General features: G+C 39.5%; 1 protein-coding gene and 1 long non-coding RNA gene across 35 annotated transcripts in view; one reads left to right on the top strand and one right to left on the bottom strand.

The window, feature by feature from the left end:
* Positions 1 to 505: 505 nt before the first annotated feature.
* Positions 506 to 20787, bottom strand: LOC308196042. The gene is made up of 2 exons (XR_013952038.1): positions 7626 to 20787; positions 506 to 4959 (listed from the first exon to the last, which is right to left on the bottom strand). It is a non-coding gene; the product is annotated as an uncharacterized lncRNA (long non-coding RNA).
* Positions 2204 to 21940, top strand: part of CD44 (CD44 molecule (IN blood group)) — a 64326-nt gene continuing 44589 nt past the window's right edge. For 18 of the 34 annotated variants that reach the window (XM_080594464.1, XM_080594461.1, XM_080594466.1 and 15 more), the window contains exon 1: positions 2206 to 2407. In XM_080594464.1, coding sequence (XP_080450590.1) covers positions 2341 to 2407 — 67 coding nt within the window. In that variant the 5' untranslated portion in view covers positions 2206 to 2340. Of the gene's footprint in view, positions 2408 to 21940 lie in introns of all 34 variants that reach the window. The other 16 variants (XM_080594457.1, XM_080594481.1, XM_080594480.1 and 13 more) reach the window with 10 other exon arrangements.

Genomic DNA, 21940 nt, shown 5'->3' with positions numbered 1-21940 from the left:
ATACTGTGATGAATTATTTTTCTTGTATATATCTGTCTTTCCGCTTGCATTAGGTATTATCATATCTATGCACCTGGTCTAAACATGCCTAATCTTAGCCCAATTTCAGAGGACAACAAGCAAGAGGCAGATTTTCCGAAGTGGAATACCCCCTGTACACACCAAACACATGCAGAAGTGTTGAGATGTCTAAGATGCATATCAAATAATGCTCAGTATTGAGAAAACAACCTGTTCATAAACTGATGTCAGAAGAGCTAGAATTAGAAGTTTCAGTCCATGAAGAGACTGGGAATTTCCACTTCTGGTAAAATAAGACTGTTGCCTCTGTAACACTTGCCCACATCCCTGAAATGAACATTATTCTCCATTTACCCATGGTAAAGAAAACAGACTTCCTTTTTTTGGTTGGTTGTTCCATTTAATTGGGAATACAGGACATTAAAAAGAGGTATTTTATGTTCATCAAAATGAACCAGCCAGCTAACAAACCAAACAGCAGCACAAAGATAACTAAATTTTAATTAAATATACCATTCTTTTGTTTCATACATAGGGGTGAATTTCGAAAGTCATTTATCAATTGAAGAAAAATACATCCTTAGTAAACTAACAACATACTTTGTCTCTGCTCCAGCATTTTCAATCCCCAGACTTCATTCATATAGTTAGATGCCAGAATACCTGTAGGTATAAACGTACAGGAATTCACAGAACTATTTCTTTTCCACTACTATAAACAGTAAGTCCTATAGGCGATTGTTTTTATTCTGCTCTTAAAGTCATTTGTTTCAAAAGTAAAAGTAACAAATTCACTAAATAAAGTATGTTTCATCTGTAACTTCAAAGTTTCTAGTGTCTTAATAAAAAGATGCCCTGAGTTTTAAGGAAAGATTTTTCTCTTTAACCTTGTCCCATCAGATATTCCAGACCTGTAGGAAAAGCCTGTTGGAACATGTTAAAAATTTGGCTGATTGGGGAAGGGATAGCCAGCCATCTTTAAGTCAAAAGTCAAAGAAAAGGCAAAGTGTAACATTCTCGTGCCTGTGGCTGGAAAGACCTGTCTGTATTTTTCCATTGTTCATGTTAACAGAGATCAAAAATGAATGAGAAAATTCTTTAAAGTGGGAGGATCGACACCATGGTAATCCGATACAGAACTTTTCATTCTGAATTTGCTGAGTGAAACCGAAATTGGGGGATTACGGGCTGTCAGTCATTGCCACGTGCTGGTTGCTACAGGTGAGATGTCCTGGGCTGGGTGAGCCCTCTCCAGCCCCTCATTCCGCTGCACACAAACCATTGCCATGACTCCCAGGGAGAGACCCGAACATGGAGACACTACGGGAGATTGTTAGGGCACACAACAGACGTACCTTTCTCTTATCTGCAGAGGTTTGAGGTTTTTCAATGAGGGATTTCATGTGGCATCTTTCGCTGATTGTAGAGTCCCACAGAGCCCCACATGGCAATAAACGTGTGGCCCTCGGGAACCAGGACCTCATCTGTGTATCAAACGCTGTCACGTGCTCTCATCCTGTTCCTCTGCTTTGTGAATTGGGAATAGGAGGAATAACTCCTTCCCTACCTTGTGTCGTCAATAAAACATTGACCTTAGTCCTCAGTACCACCGCTGGCATTAGTTACCACATCTTTGGAGCAGCCTGCACAGAGGAGCCAAGGGTGGAACGATCCACCTCGATTTACCTGCTGCATGAGGATATCCTCCGGGTATGAGCAGGAACATCTTGGAAAGGTTCGTTGTGGAGCAGGTATTTTTGCTTGCCGTAAATTTTACTGCAAAGTGAGAAAATGATGAGATGGGACAAAACAAGCAAAATGTTTTGGGGAAACATCCAGGCAGTTGTAGGTGCTTTGCTGGGGTTTTGAAGCTCTAGTGCTTTAGTACGTCTGCCTGGTTTGCATTAATGCTGTTTTAAAATGCAGGAGGGGGAGCTTGTAGCAAACAGTGCCTTCCTGAGCTACCTCATGAGAGATTATGCACATTTTCCTGTAAGCACGATAAATATAACTTTTGACTGTACTGGTGTAAGAATAGGAGGTTCAGTGCCTCTTTAAAACTCATGCGGCTGCTTAGTCAGTACTAGGCGCCCCCGCTGCCCCCCCTTTCGCTGCCCAGTAAGTTTGTTGCAATATGGGTGTGACTTTTGATGGAGCTCCCCCTCCCTGTTATGTCATTACTCCAGTTCCTTTGAATCAGAATAAAAAGTGCAGCAAACTTCAGACTCATTGACTGCAGGCTTAACAAGCGCCGGGGCTTTTCTTCTCTCCGCAGCTTGCAAGGATCTCTGTTTTTTGCAAAACAATTCTGAGAAAACAATGGCCAGCTTCTACGTATGGGTAACTTTTGGATTATGTTTGCTGAAGCTTTGTCTAACAGAGACACGTAAGTTTTGTATGAATGAAAACGTTTACAATTGTTAATAAGTTTATGCTTCAGACAGCAACAACTCCTCTGCAATATAGCTAAAAGCTTCCTTGCATCTATCTTTGTATAAAGTGTTATTATTTATGGTAGTTATCAGAGATGCTTTAGAACAGTAACTGCAGCTGTGCTGCTCTGTACAATCGCAGAAAGCTCTGTATTGCTTGTAAAGGGCAATTCCAGATCCATAAAAAGTGAGTTGTAGAGCGTTAAAGTTTAAACTAAGAACAGAGGTACACGAGGGAATTTAGAATAGCTGTGGTATAGCTCGGTTCGAAAACATGACTGCTGTTACATACTTAGTTCACTCTCCTAGCTCTGTTTTAGACTGGGGTGAGGGGGAACCCCCTCCCCAGCATACAACTGTATTCTTGAGTTCAGAGGGGCTGAACTAACAGCTAATGCAGACTGCATTTGGACACAGCCTTGCTGAACAGAAACAAAACTGCAGTGATCTGTGTGACTGATATTCGGAGAGCTTTTATGCCAGGCATGCCTGTTTCTGACTTAAGGTTTCTTCGGGGTTGACTGGTGAGACTTTGGAACAAAGGGGGATAGAAGTGCCTGCAAAATTTTGTTGTTTATCAGATAGCTTTCTGTAGCTTGGATGTCTGCTTCAAATATTTGCATTTAAAAATGAAACATTCATGTAGAGAAAAAATAATAATTGTATGTCCAAAATGACAAAGTGCTCTGGAAATTTGACATGGTGCAGGCTCACCCATGTCTGAGGGAAATGGCCATGCTTTTAACAGACTCTCATTGTGACAGCAACAGCCTTGAGGCATTTTGTGGTTAGGGGTAACAATTATCCTTCTACATTATTTTTCCACTCATCAGTTCCAGGAGTCTAGCAAAGTACATTTTTCATTGCCATTGTCACCCAAGGGCTCTGTGTGTGTGTACGGTACATATATATCCCATTTGCCTGAGCAGCAGTGGATACTTCTGTAATGGTTGCAGCGCGGCTGGGCTGTGGATGGGTGTGTCAGAGTGAACAGTTCCCGGCACATCTGGGATAGCTGGAGAGCCCTCATTGCTTTCTTCCTAAAATTGTCTACCTATTGTACCAAAATATTCTTGTTAAAATCAGGTATATAGATAAAGTCCTTAGAGAAAGTACATGAAAGATATCCGACGTGTTTAAAACTTTGACTTACTCCAGGTCTTTATGCTGTAGAAGGATTATAATGATTTGGTTACTGCCTGCTCAACTGATTTCTCCTTTTATGAGCTGCCAGGAGTGTCCTAAAGAGGCAGGGTTTGTAGTGACTCTGGAAGTAATGTATTTTTGCAGTGAGACATAGAAGAAAACCCTACTACTTCAGCATAGTTACAAGAAGTATGTCAGACTTCACATATGCCCCACGGGGAAGTTTCTTTAATGGCTTAGCAAGGTATTAGATTATAGCTACAATATATTTTAGTTGGTATGCGGTACATTCCAGCATGACTTTGTAGTCAGAAATGACTTCAAAATGGCAGTTGATGGTGGTTTTATTTTTTTTTTTGAAACCAGTGACTTTGCTGTGTGCATCACAGAACACTGGCCGCTGATGTTGGATTGTACTTTGTTGGAAGACCAAATTCAGATCTGTTCCTGGATTCTGATTCTGTTAGTACTGATTATGGCAAAAATGAAAACTTCCCGGAGTTGCTGTTAATGTGATTGCTAAAGAAAAGATGAGATACAGAGAGCTGTTGAAAAACTGATTCATCCTGAGTTCTGTGTTGCTGTGACCATTCTGTCACTGATAATTGAGCGAGGTGTACTCATGGTATTGATGTGACTTTTGTTGTCTGCGGAGTCTGAGCCACATTTCAAATCCCAGGAGGATATGGAGGTTGACATCTTGGTTAATGATGATTCTGGAGAGATTTTTCCCTGTGGACATTATGTACTTGTAAAAATATTTCTCTCAAAGTTTTCCTTGATTAACACAAAGTGACTCATGGAATTTTGACCCCCAAACTTAAAAAAACTAGAATAGAATTAGGAGTAAAGACGGAATGAAAAGAGGAAGAATGAGTCCGCCAGTGGGAGGGAGAGGCTTATGTATCAGCACTGGAGAGGTGGCCAGAGTCTCAGGACAAGGCAGGGCTCTGAGGAAGGGCTACTACAGCTATCAGTCAGTCACAAACAAAGGGACCTTCCTGCCTCTTAGCTTACATATGTCACGTAAATTTGTAAGTAAAGTAGTTTGAAGAAGTTCTTTGTGCTAGGTTGTGTTTTTTGTTGTTTTGTTTTGTTTGTTTGTTTGTTTTCTTTTTTTCACTTAGTCCTTACAGTGTGTGTCTTGGCTGTTCTCCCAAAGCTGCAAAGAAACTACACTTTATTAAAGTTCACTTGGACTTCCATCACTTGTTAATGGAAAGGTTATATATTTGTCCTTGAACAGCTTACACACACAGGCACAGGCAACAAACCATAGCAGAGGATTGTCTTGCAGTCTTTGGAGAAACGTTTGTTGCATCTTTAGTCACCGGTATTCACCACAATGCAGAACCTTTACCTTGAAAACAGGAAGAGAAAGGCTTAATGAAGGAAGATAGCATCACAGAAGTGAGGAAGAACTTCTTAAACTAAATGCTTTTAAAACCACTGGTAGCTCTAGCCAATATCAAATGAAATGTTCTCCCACACCTGGTGTGTCTTTTTTTCCAGAACTGTTCCTGTGACTTTTATAGGCCAGGATTTGAAGAGAGTACTAATACTGTGGTTATTTATCTAGCACCTAAACAGCATGAGGTTCTACTGCAGCAAGAATGTGCCAGTAGGATGAGATGCCCTGAGATGCTGATAGACAAGTATAAACATCAGAGAAAATGAGCATGAGCTCATGACTGCAAAAATACTTTACCCTGTAGAGAAGATGGGCTCTCAAGAACCTCATGAAGGGGTTAAAAAAATGCTTTCATTAATGGACAACTGCAAAAACATTTCAAATGAAAGAATATATGGAAGAGAGCGGGAAAATATAGTAAAGAAAAATGAAGATCTCAAAGCATTGTTTGGTTGTGTGGCAAGAAGCACAGTGGATTGTAGGAAAAAACTAACACAGCATGAAGTCTCAAAGAATTTTAAGTTAGAGAAGAAACCTGAAAAGTATCCAAGCAAGAAACTAGCATAAACCTCTACGCAGTTTTCAAGTAATTTGGGAACCAACTGCTAGGAGCAGGTAAAAATAAGAAATGAGGAATAAAAAAAGCTTGCAGCAGCAATCAAGTTAATGTGTAACAGGAATGGAGTCTGTAGATATGTGAAAAGTTAGAAGAATAAAAGCTGCACTTCTGACATGGCAGAGGAAAAAGAAGAGGTGAAAACTGTGGGATATATGTTAATTAAACAGCAAAGGGCAAACAATACAAGATGGCAATGTTCTTGCCAAAGAAGAGATGGTATTCATAGGGAGCGGCTAGCAGCAGTAGGTAAGTTTGAAAATAGGTTGCTAAGAGACACTGATTTTAAGGAGCAATTAGATAAAGGCAGATTAGATGTCCTTTAAAGGACATTTTTGGTATTGGTGATCATGCTACTGGGTCGGAAGATGGAGTCTAAGACATCTGGTAACTGTGTTTTTTCTTTGATAAAAGGTTAATTTTAGTTCTGAATGTAGATGACTGGTAGCAGAATACATTGTAGAGAAGCAGGGGAAAAAATGATGTAGTGCTCTTTATATGAACAGAGGAAAACTGTGCCCAAGAACTTAGACGTTTTGGGAAATTCCAGAGATGCTGTAACAAGATTTCCCCACTTGCTTTCTGGTCTTCTTGCCTGATTTCTGTTCTGACATTAACAGACAGGTGTTTGAAAATGCGGTTAGGGCAGAGGAAGGCAATTCTCAATTTCATATAACACAGATTGCATTATTTACAAAAACATTGATTTTTCTTTAAAAGGGAATCCTATGCAAGAGAGCTAGGAAGTGTTTTCTGGTGAACTGTTCCCTAAAATTGCTTTTCCTAGGACCAAGTCTGAATGTACGTGGTTACCTCACAGAGAGGATAATTGTGAAACTAACATGACCAACTGCAGTTGTCTTGCCTACTTTGAAAAGAATACAACGCTGTACTGGAATAATTCATGGTGTTCAAAATACATGATATTTTAGTATCAGCTGATAACCAAGAGCATGTTTTAATCACATTTCACTTTTTGGCACTAAACAGAATTCTTAGACTACAGAATCTCATTATTCCAGTTAAAGGCGAGTAAAGTGAGAGAAGCAAGACAGAGGTTAGAATTGTCACCAATACCTCTGTGCTAAATATGTCATGGTTGATTGCGAGTGAAACCACACCTACAGCCTACTTATATTTTGCCTTTACCCATAAGGCTTTTTATGGTATATCTGGTGGTTTGGACCATTCTCTGTGGGCTATCAACAACTGGCAGGGAGAAGCCAGTTTGGAGCAGCTGCTCGCCATCTTCCAGATTGTGCCAGAAGTTCATCAGCAGTTACAATGCTGTTGTCTATCACTCCCAGGGAGGTAATAATCATTTCAAAGCCAGGCTTATGGCCATCAGACGCTGTAATTATCAGTGACCATTATGGCTGCTGTTAATACTGGTGGCAGAGAAGATTGTTTCAGCCCTGAATGTTTATCAACTTCCTCCCCGTGAAATCACAGGCCTCTCTACGGCAGCATCAGCAGTAATATCAGTAGCAGCTGGCGGTGATTTTCTTTCCTCGCCGTGGCTGCCAGGGCCCACCCCACCCAAGGCATGCTGGAGAAGCTCGGCGCATGGATGAGTCTGCAGGCAGTCATGTGAAACAGCAACCGGTGGAGTAGAGAGGGGTTTTCCTCCGAGAGTCCTGTCAGTCAGACTGAAAGTTCAGCTAATTGCGATTTAAAGTTCAAGCCTCTGCAACTGTTTGCTGCCTAAAGAAATCTGCTGTCATTTTTGGAGTCTGTGCATACGATTAGGCATGTAATTGAACTCCCTTTTGTGTGCACTGGATCTGGGACTTTCCAGTTCCTCTACATGACAACACTGGCTGTGTTTTATAACACAGCAATCTTAATTCAGTACAATAACCTTCAACCCTCATATAACAAAATAGGAGGAAAAAAAAAATTGAAGAATAATCTAGTTTTAGCAATTACTAGCAGGGAAGCTCAAACAACCACACCGATTCAAAGTAAAAATAACAAAGAAGACCTGAATTTTACTTACATTTGCAGTTTGAGAAATATATTGATTTGCTTTTTTTTCTTTCTTTCCTTCCATTGATGACGGAACTAGATGCAGTAGCTGGAAGCTCTAACTGACTGTGTTGTGTCTTTGCCCATCCCCTGCCTGCACCCCCGCCCCCCCAAAAAAAAAAAAAAAAAGAAAACCTCAGACATGCAGCAGCTGTGGTAAAACTTCCGTCTCTGTCTCTGCTAATGATCCTGTTCCAGCAGCAACGTGAGATGGTTGTAAAAGAGCGTGCCAGGGTACAGGCAGGCAGCTGGCAGGGCAGAGGGCATTAACCAGTGATCATCAGCCATACAGCTATATACAGCTAATGTCTGTTTTAGTAAGTACCTGCTTTTGTAAATAAGAATGTATAATACTTAAAAATCTGCTGTGACATAGCTTTTGTTGATTACAGATGTCTCACCATGGCAGCGAGTTAGCAAGGCCCACAGTGAAACAGGTTCTCAGAAGTATATTTCCCTAGGGGGCTTTTTTATTGTTATTTTTGTTAATGTATAGGTGTCTGTAAAGCAGCAGGGTGTGGTGTGTGTGGGTAGATGTGATGAATGGCTTCTCGCAGCCTTCCCATGCAGAAGCGAGAGGTTAACTGGCGCTCAGCACGTGGTCCCTGGCCAGCCAGGCCCCCATGGGCAGATGCGAGCAAACTCGGTCGGGCAGCAAGCAGGCTGGCAGCCAGCTCAGGCTCTGAAAGTTGAGCACCGGCCCCAGGCTGGCAGCCACTCAGAGAATGCCTCTTGCTGCCGGGGAGGCACATCAGCTCGGGACTGGTATCACACCTACAACCGCAGTGCGACTCAGGAGTTTTCAAAGGGCAGGCAGAGCCCGCCCGCCCACCCCAAATGGGCCAAGCGAGCTGGCAACTGCTCCTTCTACAGCATGCGAACCTAGTAGTTTAGGAGTGCCTTAGGACTTGTGGTGGTGGCAGCAATTAGTCATTTACCTACCCTCTGCCATCTTGCCATCTTCCCCTGCTGGGGAGCGTGGAGGCGAGGCGGCGATGCAGAGAGGCTGTGCGAGTGGCAGCCAGGTCTCCTGGCTCCAACCGAGAGCTCCGGGGGAAGCTTCTGTGCAGGGAACGCTAAACAGTTAACTGGGAAGCTTCAAGGAAAAGTAGTTTTTGCCAATTATAAAGAAACATGATTCATTAATAATGAAGAAACTGAGGGTGAGGCCTGAGCTCATTTCACGGTTTGCTTATACTTGCTTCCCTGTTCTTCCTCCTCCTGCTTGATTAGGCGTCCTCCATTAATATCCTTTCCCTTTTCCATTGTTTTCTCAGGCGTGTAAGTGTAGAGAAAAAGCCTTTTTTTGCTAGAGTCCCTAGATTTATAAATGTTTTTGTCGTTGTTGTTGTTCTCTGTTCCTGAATATTGCTTATGCACAAATTTGACATATAGGAATATTTAAAACACAGAAATTAAATAACATGTATTCTGTTCAAGTCAAGTCTTCATTCACGTCGTCATTCTCCAGTAGCAGTCCCACTAAAATCAGATTTTAATCAACTTTTTTATTCATTGCTCTGACAGTTCTAACCTGTTTACTTGTGTGTATGCTGTTCATACACACATGGAAGACTGGCAGCTGTTTTCACTGCAATAGCATTTGGTTTCTGTTAGACCACAGCAGACACAAGATATAGTTTTCTTAATGAAAAAAAAAAAAAAAAAGTTGTATTCAGGATTGGTCTATTTCTGATAAGGGATGTTTGAAGCAGTTTGGCAAATGAGAACTGATCTAAATCTTTCATCCTACTGTCAAACTGAACACCTATTTTGGTTCAAGAACTTTAAAATTGATTTAATAATTAATTGAAGAATGATGTCTTAAATCTAGTCATGTTTCTTTCCTGGTTGAAGCAAAACTTCCTAGTAATAACTAACATTTATCTTCTTGAGATTATGGGGTATTTATACATAAGGGCTTGATACTCTGGGAAAGATGAGTGCAAAGAGATACAAAACAACCCAGCAAGAGGAGGAGCTAAGAACAGACCCAGTGTCTTTAACTTGAGGCTGGGCGACCTGCCCATGGTGCCAGAAGGCCACTTAACCAGAAGGCTTCAGGTCCAGAGACGTTTAACTGTCACTGTGTGGCAACCAGCTGTCTCCAGTTGGTAGCCAGGTGTATCTTGTATATGTTCACATCTTCTTTTGAACTTTTTCTGTTTCTCCCACCTACTTTCCGTTTTCACCATTAATCCACCTCCATCTCTTTGCGACATTTGGCTGAAGCAATCTGATAAATTTTGGCTCCTGTCAGCCTGTGTCTGTGATAGAAGGTTAAATCCATTTAATCCAGTAAAACTTCTATTCATCAGCTTAGTCATTCTCAGGCAAAATGAAACATGGAGACCAAGATCTTCCAAGAGGCAGGCCTCAGAGAAGACTCAAGCAAGCAGAAAATTCTCTTGTTCATGTTTTTACGATTTCTTTTTATTTCAGCCTTCTCTGCTGGCAAGTCTGACTTGCTGTCATTGAGTTCAGCATGAGGCTAATAGGGCAGGGGCATCCACTGACTTCAGAAGAGTGGTAACAACAAATTATCACTTATTTTGCAATAGCAAGAGTCACTTTGCCTTCTTGGGAGGAGAAAAAGCACAAAACTCTTCTAGCACAGAAAATAAAAATGTTTTGCTTGAAATATTGAGCTCTAAACTCTTAAACTCCTCTTTTCCAGAACATAACCAATTCATTTTATAGCCTATAGAGAATAGATTCTTGGTGGTTTCAGTTCATAACTGAATGGCACAGCTAAGGCATAGACTGGCAGCCATCAAATTCACAGTTCTTGTATGTAAAGCAGTAACGGGCAGACAATGTGAGCATGTGAGACACCTTCCTATGGTGGCTGACTGGGGAGAAGTTTCTTTCCTGCTTTCGTGGCTTGCCTCAGAAAGCCCTGAATCCATTTGCTCACTGTTGTGGTGTAAAATGTTGCAGAGCTTTTCTCAGACTGTGTATGATGACTTTTGTGTCTCCTGATATTTCCATTAGATCAGTCCCATTCATTCATTTTTTTTTTCTATGGCTGTATTTCCTGGCTGCTTGCTGGATAGGAAATGATCATGGCAGTTCTGCTTTATTTTCTCCTTCTCCTTGGCCTGCCAAGTCTCACACATTATCTAGTAATGATACAGTTGGTGTTCATCCTGAATAGAGCCAGCATTAACTGGCTTTTAAGACAGTGAAACAATCTTATGCCATCATGGAAGGGTAACGTCAGCACAGTTATTCATTTTTTTTGGAGAAAATACAGGCATAAGTGTTAGACAGCGTTTTCTGTCTGTGTGGGTCCATGTGAACAAGAGAAAAGCATGATCATCCAGTTCTCCAGAAGGTGGCATATCCTGAGACTTGGAGACTATTGAGATCAGTGACGGCATCCAAATTTGTTTCCTGTTAACCCTTTGCCAAGATTATATTTTTGTCTCAGCAGTTCATATAATAAGTTTGTGTTTCTGGACTTTGAGATCCTTTTTTTCTTTAGATCTTTGACATTTCCTAGGGACACCTGTTCCTATACATGCCAATGGGGCCCAACACTACGGTAAATTAGAAAAGAGTACATAATATGTTACTCACAGACCAATGCAAGACTGGTAAAATGTTGGTAAACTGGTAAAACTCCTTAGCAACTTTTCTTTGCTGAACAAAAAAGGAAAAGTCCAAAAACCTCTCTATTTGACTAGGTTACCCTTCAAATTAAAATAGAGGCAATGTTATTTTCTTCAGTTGCTTCTTTGTTGTCACAATCCTATTTAGACATACAGCACAGCTACAGCATTGAAAGTCTTGGGCCCAGCAAGGGTTATATGCCTATAAGAGTATATATAACCTGTAAAAGTGTTTGCTGATAACATCTACTTAATGTTACAAAACTACATCTTCAAAGCTCCAGGGGGGCATTAGTAACACAATGCAGTGCTCTCTTAACGTATGCTACAACACCTTAGACATTTGAACTGGACATCAAGATGCCTAAGTACTCCTTCTGTTTGTCATTTGCTGGATTGTTTCTGGCTCTGTAAAAGAGGAACCTGAATTCTTCTTGAAAGAGAACCCGAATGCTTACACTTTCTCAATGTATTACGTTAAAAACAGGTGGAGTCTCTGATGAAATTTAGTTCTGTGTAGTCATTCTTTTTCTTGCATTACATGCAGTTCACATACATGTTACAACATTTGGTCTAGAGGGGGTAGCTCTCTCATCTGATGCATTTTATCAATACAATCAGTACAGCTGGAATCAGGCTTAATGTGTTTAAATTACCAGAGAACTTGAAGTTTCAAGTTTGAGTATATTGTTATTCAACAGAATAAAGATAACCTCAGCTAGTGAGAAACAAGTGAACTGACAAATTTGTGGAGAGTGGAAAATAAAAGCTAGCGTTTTTTTTTTTTTTTTTTTTTTTGTAGGCTTTTGGAAGTCAGTGATTTTACCCCCACATTACAAGTAGGCAAACTGAGAGAAAGCAAGTAAATTACCCAGCAATATAGCTGGAATTAAAACATTTTCTCCTAAGTCCCAATGTTGTGCTTCATCAACAAGACAAGTGTTCTTTTGCTTGAATTTCAGAAAGCAGCTATGATTTCATATACAAGGCTATTTCAGCTGAAGTAAGCATTTTTATTATTCATACAAAAAAAAAAAAAGTCCTTGTGCAAAAGTTCTTCTACTGATGCAGAAGTTTACAAGAGTACAGGGGACTGGAACATTTTCTGGAAAGCTGGCATCTTAAAAACAGGAAACTCCTCAGTTACTGACCGTTTAGTAATCTGAGCCTGGCTATGCAATCCTCACTGCAGTTGAACAATCGATGTGAGAAAATGCTCCTGCCTGTGTTACGTTATGAGCAAGAGCTAAGTGTTTTTCTAATTTATGAAGCACCCGACTTTATAACCCATTGTTTGCAGACCTGCAATGAGTTTATTAACAGTACCAGTCAGACACTTTACTGACTTTATTACTGATACTCAGTGTTCAGGTCATATCACTTTATCAGCACACATCACAATCATATTGCTGTTGGCTCACAGGAAATTCAGGTGTGGGAACTGCAAGACAACATATTAACACCTTTTTTTTTTTCCACCAAGAAAACCCTGTCACAATACAAATATGGCCACAGTTATAGCTATAGCAACATGTTCATGTCCTAATGTAAGACTGTCTTTTGCTTTTCGGTTTACTGGATTGGTACCTTAAACTTATTGCTAAGCACCCAATATCTCCCATCCTTTCAGAAAAAAAAAATAGTTTTAAGACTCAGCTGAATTAGCAGTATGTCAGGAAATGGTATAGTAAGGTGTGCCTAAGAGACTTTTGCACTATTCAAGAAAGACAAATGGGATCTATGCACAATAACTGGTAGCATATCATCTGGAAAAGTGTTTCCACTCTGCATCAGCTACTTCTATTATTCCTAAGAGAGATCTCTGCTTTGTGTAAAGAACTTCCCTCTTTTATTTTTTGCTAGTACGTGATGACATCTCCTCACTTCTCTTTTCAGAGTTCTTACTGGCTTCCTTTCCTTTTTATCTCAATCTAAGCTTCCTGGTCTCAATGACCTGGTAATAATGGGTCACACAAGAACAGCTGTTTGCTTTGTCTAATATATGTGATTTCTTTTGCTTCAAGAATGTAAGCAGTTTCATTGGAAAAAAAAAATACTCTAATGCTACCTATCTAGGGTTTTCTATTTATAAAGATGGCTTATGCCCGATTTGCTATTTGAATTGGCTCTTGCTCAGAGTGAATCTGACTTCAGAACACTTTCCACTGTCAAGAAACTTAGAGCACATAAATTGAGGTCTGTCACTTTATCACTTGCAGTTCAAAGACTGATTTCATTCTGCATCTTTTCTTAAAATCCAGCTATATTTCATTAAAATAGAAGATTATTGGAAGCCATGAACATCACAGCAAAGGCTTCACAATCATTCCAGCACTTCTGGAAGACAACAGTGCTTCACTACTTGAGGATTATTGCATGCAAACAGTAGTGCATTGCCCTCACATACCTAAATGTGTGTTTAGGATTTAATGTAATATTTGAATTCACATAAGACTGAGGCCACACTGCCAATACTTCTTCCCAATTCTTGCCTTATGCATGCAAATCTTTACTGCTTCCCGTGAATTTTTAAGTTAAAATATCTGGATAAAATAAAAAAGTATGAAAGATATATGAGACCCAAGGCATATAGTTATTCTCTCCATATTTGCAATAGCCACAACATTATGTACATACTAATGTTAATTGGAAACATTAGAAATTAAACATAACTTTTTCCTTAACCATTTATAAAAAGATTCCAAACTAGGACTGTGCAAAGGACTGTAAGAAATTTAACTGAACATGGGATACAAACAACCTGCACGCATCTCAAGAAAATTTCTTGCTCTTTGGTATTTTCAGTATAAGTCTCAAAATTGTTGAAACTAGCATACAGATGGGTAGAGCTACATGGAGTGCAGAAAATGGAAACATTTTTTCACCAAAAGTTCCGGTAGAGGCTTCCTGGTAGCCTAGGCATTCTGGCTACAGGCTGTGTGATCACTGCCCTCCTGGTGTTGGGAAAAGTGGAGGGAGCAATGGGTGTGACACTGTTCTTTTCCGTGTGAGGAGGTTGCACTCATTTAAGTACATTTAATTTTCCCTTTGACTTGCATAGACTCCAGAAAAGATTTGATTAAGCTGATGGTTTTAATCATTGCATGTACTTATATAAAGTGATCACTTCCAAAGCTGACTTTTTGTTTGAATCATACTTAATGCAGATCCCAAACCAAGTCTTTCTGACAATGAAAATCTTGGGCTTTTTCACTTGGTCTGTCCTAATACTTCCAGAGTTAAATTTCACAGTCTTCAGGAAGTGCAAATGAAATGTGCATTTCATGAATTTGATTTTTTTCAATAATGTGTAGTATGCTTTCCAGTGCTCCTAAAAGTAACATGGTTGCCATCCCTCTATTGAAAATATACGCATGGCTTGGTGCTTCTTGTGTTGTCATGGACAGGAACACACTGGGATGAAACAACTCTACATCTCTGAAACTGCAGTAGCTTGTACACACAGCTGGATATTCATCTTTCATCTTTCAAGATAGCCTTTGAATTAACCTCTGCTAAATCTTCGGACTTCTTCCATGATCTGTTCCTCAGAGAACTCTTTCTTCCAAGTTTGTTTCCTTCCTCTTTCATATCCAGCATTTCTGATCTCTTCAAATCATACCATTCGTAAGATCTTGTGCATAACAACGAACAGATAACAACCCTGTTGACAGAACCTACCCAAAATCCCGCTGTGGAAGAAAGCAGGGTTTCAATCTAACATCACAAAGGGAGACAGCTTCTTTTTGCCAACCATTGATTCAGATAAGTAGCTTTTTTCATTTTTCGTTCATGATTTAATTATCATTCAGCAGTTAATTGGGTTATAAATAGCTGGTCACCAACTCTTCCAGTAATTTGTTAGGACAATGACTGTTCCAATGAACGCAAGTATGCTTATGACTCTTACATATTCTCCAGACCTTGGAAATGCAGATGATACCATATCTTATTTGATTTTTTTTTTTTTTGAAAATGACTAGTATTCAGAAGGATGGGTTTCTAACTGCAAAGCTACATACAAAAATGACTTTTTTTTTTTTAATTGGAGAAATCTGAATCTAGTATGAGTCATTAAAACATCCGTTACATTGGAAATTTCGGTTCTCCAGTTTCAGTCTCCAGTGAGATCTTGGTCAAGTTCAGTGGACTGCTGTACAATATTTTAACCAATATGCAATTAAGATCTAAACTGTTTAAATTGCTACTTTGCATTATTCTGAAAGGTACTTCCTTGCAAATTCGTACAAGAAAATTGTGTAAAAAGGTTCTTTTTTTTTTTTTTTCATAATTTTCCCAGAAATTAGAGTGGGGAAGTGAAAAAAACTGCGTATGAATTCATCTGCATTGTGAGGAAGCTGAATATTGAATAAGTTCTGATAAGTACTCCTGTTTGGGCAGTTCTCTCTCCTGCATGGGTCATTTGTCCTCTGACATCTTACTTTGTGAGGCATATTCTAAGCATCCCTATTCTTTCTAGTGTGCAAAGATGACTAACATTATCTTTGTGTTAACTGGCTGGCTTTCAGAGCTTTTAAAAAGATTCTTGAGGTTCCTTTCACTGTTGTTTTCTTGTGAAGTGGCCTTGTTAAAGTCAATAGATGTTTTACTTCTTACTCAGTCTTTTTTTTCCTCTTTTCAGTTTTGATCATTGCTTGCTTTTCTGTAATGAACTTACTGTAAAACTGAACATAAAATGTTGAGAATATTTAATAGAAATTTTGTTTACTTAAGCTTTTTTTTTTTTTTGAAAGTTTAGGAATTGTTTACCAGGAAATCAGTTTTTCAAGGTCACATGAATAATAGTTTCAAATCACACCTGGTATTATTATTGAGTAGCATGCTGCCAAATGGCAAAATCTGTCATTTATTGGACTTGGCTGATCTGATGTCTGATTTTGTATGAGTTTCTTATCTAAATAACCACAAATGTTAAATCAGGCATCCTGTGACTTCTCAAAGCTTAGATGGAAGCTGACTGCAAAACTTGTAAGCACGCAATAAAACAACAGTGTGTTAGTTCTTTGCTTTTACAGTGTTCTTTATCGGTCAATCTTAAATTGCTTTATTAAGGAGGTTAGTTTCAAACTGAGGTAAAGAAAGATGAATTGGCTTATCTGTCTTATATCAGCAGGTAGATGACAGTGCAGGGAATAGACATAAAGCACTTTGAGCTCCAGGTTGGGGATCTGTCTTCTGAGCAACACTGCATCTCACCTGCTTTTATCCCAAATGATTAAACAATTTGCTTTCAGTCAAACAATAAAGATCAGACTCCAACTATTATTCACCAGCTTTAGTTTCATGCACATTTCTTCACCTGGATTGCATGGAACCAGTCCCAACTGATTTGCTTCACAGTCCTTGTTACTCAGCCTTTGGGGTTAGACTACTCATTGTACAGCCTGAAGCGTTCCTGGTATCGACAATGATGATTATGTTTTCATCATCTCTAGGGGGGCATATCTGATAACTGTCTAATTCCAGGACTATGATTTCACTGCCTGCAATTTTTCCATTGAGGTACTGCACAGCTGTACTATGTTCCAGTGGAGTCTGAATGCTTTCAACCCACTGTTGGGTAAAACTATTACAAAAAGAATAATATTAATGTCAGCAGCAAGGAAGTTTATCGTAAGTGATGACACTGGATAGGCTCACTCAGGATGTTTACCAGAGCAACAGTTGCCAAGCAGATGAAGCATGTTTGGAAGATGCATTAGCAGACTTTTCCTTCCTGCAGCAGATGCAGAAGAATGAAACATATTTCTTGTACTTACTTGCATTTTGAGTGACTCTAAGAATACTTGATTTATTAATAGTGCCACTCCCCCTCCATTTTTATAAAGGTAAATTAGTAGCCAGGAAAAGTATCAGATTAATGTACAGATGATCTCTGCCTATCAGTAAACAAATACAGAAGCAATGATTTTGGTGCATGGTAGGTACATTCATAAAGGAGAACAACTTAGAGGGAAGCCACGAGATTGAGCTCTGTTCCACATCTCTTTTCCAGTGTGTAGTTACTGGAGTAACACGGGAATATATAGAACACTTTTTATCATCCAGTAGAGAAGGGAGATCCTCCTACTGCCATTCATCCCTCTTCAGCTACTGTCAATTTCCCTGCCACATCTCTCCTTATTTTTTTCATTTCATTTCAGAGACCCACCTAAGCCCATTTGGCTCACAGGGTTAGCATGGTTATGCTTTGTCTTTTTATGTAGTTAACAATATACACGGATGTGAGGAAGCTACCATCTTATTTGCCCTTTCAGCCAAAATTACTAGGTGCCCAAATATAACTGCATAGTAGAAACAGTTTTGGCACAACTTCAAAGAAAGGTCTGATTTTATACCTCTGCATCTATGGAGAGACATCTTCACTTTCTTGTCACCACACCCAGCTATTAAGAGCATGTTGTCTCTATTTTCAGAAGGCAGCCCTTGCAGCATGCAGGTAAATTCCTTTTAAAGTGTTTTCCTGGACTTTGCTGCCTTTAAAAAGCCAGCTGTGCAGAGATTTTTTTTTTTTCTGAATATCAGCAATCTGTTAGAGATACAGCAGTGATTTTTTTTCTCTCCAATGATCTTTTCAAGGTTCAGAACCTTTCTCATATGCCAAACTGAAATAAAAATAAGAAAATTTTTAAAAAATTCTACAGGCAGGGAATTTTTGGATGGGGTTCCTTAAATCATCTACTTGTATTGAAACCAGTAAACATTTAAATTATTTTTTCTGAAATTGCTTTAATTTTGTTTTAGTTTGTGCAAACCAATTACTAAGTTCAAAATGAGAGACAGTTTCAAACTGAAAAGCAAATCTTTTGTTGTTGTTGTTGTTAAATGTCCACAAAGGATACTTAGAAAACACAAGGTATGGTTTATTCACACTGAATCTAAAAAAGGAATTTCCTATAAATCATTTTAGGTTTCACAACTTGGCAATATCCCAAGGAAAGTATTTCATCTGACAACTCCCAAGAATCGGTAAATTACTTTCACCTTATGCCAGCCATTATTTGGAGAAGCTTTGCTTATTAGGTGGCTTAATCCAAGTTTGTTTCTGTGCTTTCTGTAGAGAGTGGTGGCTAGCAGACCAAGCATATCACAGCTGGGAGAAATGAAAAACATCACCCAGCCATGCTACATGACATGCATGTTGCTTGACCATTAGCACTTTTTTGTTGAAATGGTAAAGCGCTGCAACCTCACAGACACGTTTGCTTAACTCACGTGGATCCTGCAGAATTTGACTTCTAAATTTTGATCAGTGTGTAGTCATGCCAGTTCAGTCATATTTTCCCAGTACAGCTTTCCTTTCCCCATCAAGCCCTGAGGGATTCAGGTATAGGTGTGTTTTAATGATGTCGACACGTGTCTATTAGTGACTGGGGCTGGGACTAGTGAATCATTTTACATAACCTAGCAAACAGCTATCCAGTGGTTTTCAGCAGTACTGACCTGGGCTTTAGTCCAATTTCTGACAAAAAGGTGGAAGCCTCTGTATGCTATTACAGTTGACTGGGCTGTGAATTGCTTTAGCGAATGGTTTTATTAACAGACTCTAAGGAGATGGTGGAATACTCAGCAAATAACCATTCCATCCGGGCCAGTTTGTATCTTAGTGTATTAGGTAATCCTGAACACTATTTTTGTACATTCAAGTTCTCACAGTGGCCAAAATGGCAGTAGTTGTGCTATCTTAGTATTTCTGCACACAAAACGTCTTGGCTTCTGAAATGTTTCAGGAATTAATGCAACATTAGTTTTTGTATACTGTATTCTGATTTAGCCATGAAGTAGTTTTCCTGAGAAACATTTAAAAAAAGCAAACTTCAACTGGAGATAGATCTGAACTGAAAACTGAGATCTGAATCGTTCAAACCTCCACAAATGTTAGGACTTATATCATCCGATTTGTAGATTTATTTGGAGAGGAACAGAAATTACCAGGAGCCCTTTTTAAAAGTATTTAAATCTGTTTCTGAAATGCCACTTTCCTCTAATTCATTACCAGTATTAAAACAGGTGCTAATATTAAAAATGTAATTGTCTGTGCTAAGCTAGTTTTTTGTTCCTTTTTAGAAGTGTCAGTACAAGATTTAACAATCCATGATCATAAGGAAGCATTTACCCATCTATATCTTTCTGGAGCTTGAAATCTGTTTAATAAATTTAGAACAAAGCTCTTACAACAAACTAAGAGTAAAAGCTATATAGGCAAACAGAGAAAGAAGCTATCTGCACCTTCAAAACCCTTGTTCTGTCCTGTTTTCAGCCCTAATTTATCACATCCTGGTGACCTATCAATCATCTTGAACCACAAACTAGAAAGGAAAAACCCCATGAGAACAGTGCATTAACATTTCCTGGTTGCCATGCACAAACAAAATACACACTGTGGTTTTACCAAGAAATCTGTTAACAACCTGGTGTCTAAGTATTCTTCTACAGTTTTTTTTGTAAAGGGGAATAGGATTTTTGCAAATCCTTCACTTCAATTACTTTTCATTTACATTTACTGTACATTATCTCTGCAGTTGTTAAAACCCCCTTTTTTTTTTTTAACATAAGACAGCATCCACCTTGAGAATGAAACCACTAGGTATTCTCCTGAAAGCAATGTAAAGCAGAGAGCAGTGCAAGAACCATCCACACAGCAGATCAAAAATCTTTATGGAAAAGTGACTCCAATGGGAAGAGTTTACATGAGTCAGCATTACTCATTGTGAGTAAAGGTTGCAGAACCAGGGTGGAATTGGAAACTGCACCTGGCTTCTTACTGTGACAACTTCTAACAAGTCTCTGGTATTAATAAACATGTGTAACTCACGATTTCATGAAGGGACAATGCTCTTCAGTTTAAGCCAGTTCTGTCACAACAGTGGGCCCTAGCTAGCAAACTGTGAAACTGGGTCTAGTGATTGTAGCTAAAAAACATTATTTGAGCCTGGTTTAGATACAGGAATGTCAATACAATTGAAGAGTTTTCTGAAGAAGAACTTGCAGTTGCTTTCTGATTACCTATGAATGACAAAAAAAAAAAAAAAAAAAAGAGCTGGAGAGAAAGGCAGAGCATCAGAAATCCCAGGAAATCAGGGAGAAATTACCTGTATGATAAGGTTTTCCATGCTTATAAAATTCAGTGCAGGCTTAGGGGCATTCCATAGTATGGGGTTGAGTCAGCCAAGTCTCATGGTCTGGATAAGATTAATGATCATGACAATTCAGGCATGTTTAGTCTTTTTTCCTTTTCTAAGAGCTATTATTAAACAATATTGTCTTTCAGCTGCAGCAAATCATGAGGATGTCAGGGACAGATCATGGCCTGCCTGCTCTCAAAGCCTGCCAGCTATAAGAGGGGGCAGAAGGAAAGCTCTGGGTACTGGTTGTGATTCTGCTGTGAGTCCACTCTGAATCAGCTCCTTTGAAACTTCAGACAGGGTGAAGGGATTGATAGCAACCTGGCACACACAATGCGTTTTGCATTAGATGTTGAAACAGGAGAAATGGAGAGGAGAGAGGAGAGGAGAGAGGAGAGGAGAGAGGAGAGAGGAGAGAGGAGAGGAGAGGAGAGGAGAGGAGAGGAGAGGAGAGGAGAGGAGAGGAGAGGAGAGGAGAGGAGAGGAGAGGAGAGGAGAGGAGAGGAGAGGAGAGGAGAGGAGAGGAGAGGAGAGGAGAGGAGAGGAGAGGAGAGGAGAGGACAACATTTTTTTTGCATAGCTGCATTAAGGCCAAATAGGTAGCACTAGCATAAAAGTAATGGATTTGAACCTTTTCGATCTATAGGGAAAAGTGGGACATGTTTTGATTTGGATTTGGTTATCGTGTTTCTTCCCAAACTCAAAATTAGACCATAAGACTCAGCAGGGAAGAAAGAATTTAAGGTGTTAACTTAATTCAGGCTCTGTGTTTTATTTTTAATAAATTTTGTATCAATATAACTAGAAATATTTTCTAAGGGTCCAAGTTGTCTGGAAATTAAAATACAGGACCATCATGTAAGAACTCTGGTTTTTGGGTTCCCTGACTGACTGTATAGCTCTGGTCAGTGTTCTCTGCATCTGTATTTTGCCATTTCTAAAATGTGGTAATTACTGCCTTTATAGAGGAAATGCTGGATTTATGCAATTTGTTGAGACTGTGAAACATCATGTGAGTTTTAGGTACTGCTGTAGTCCTTTTCTCACACTGACTGCTTCACAAACAGAAGTGCCTATACTGCAAAAGTGTTACAAACACTTTTAATAGCATGTTTGGAAGATATAGTCAAAATAAAAACAATCAAAGCGCTCTGTCTCCACACTACTTTAGGGCAAAGTGCCAGCTAATTGGATGGCCTCGAAACCAGTTTTGCAAATCGGATTGCCACATGTCTCCCCCGTGTTTCCTGGCCAGCCACGTGATCTCGCACGCTGCATGCGTATGGCTTCCTGGGAGCTTGGTCGTTCTACGTGTTTGTGCAGTGCAGATGGTCAGTGCACGTGCAATGCATCTCGTGCTTCCCAGAAGTGTCCCAGTGTACAGGATGTACACTGTTGGGCTAGTCTCAGCATTTCCATGGAAAACATACATGTGCATAGCCGTAGCCTCCAAGTAGTTCAATTAACTTATTTCTGTAAATAATCCTATTTAATCTTAGCAGCCAGAGTTTAAGGAATCAGCTGCC

Source organism: Anser brachyrhynchus, assembly GCF_964034855.1.
Source record: "Anser brachyrhynchus genome assembly, chromosome: 5".
Classification (NCBI taxonomy): domain Eukaryota; kingdom Metazoa; phylum Chordata; class Aves; order Anseriformes; family Anatidae; genus Anser; species Anser brachyrhynchus.
The sequence above is the reverse complement of the archived record's forward strand: the minus strand, read 5'-3'. Positions and strand labels throughout refer to the sequence as shown.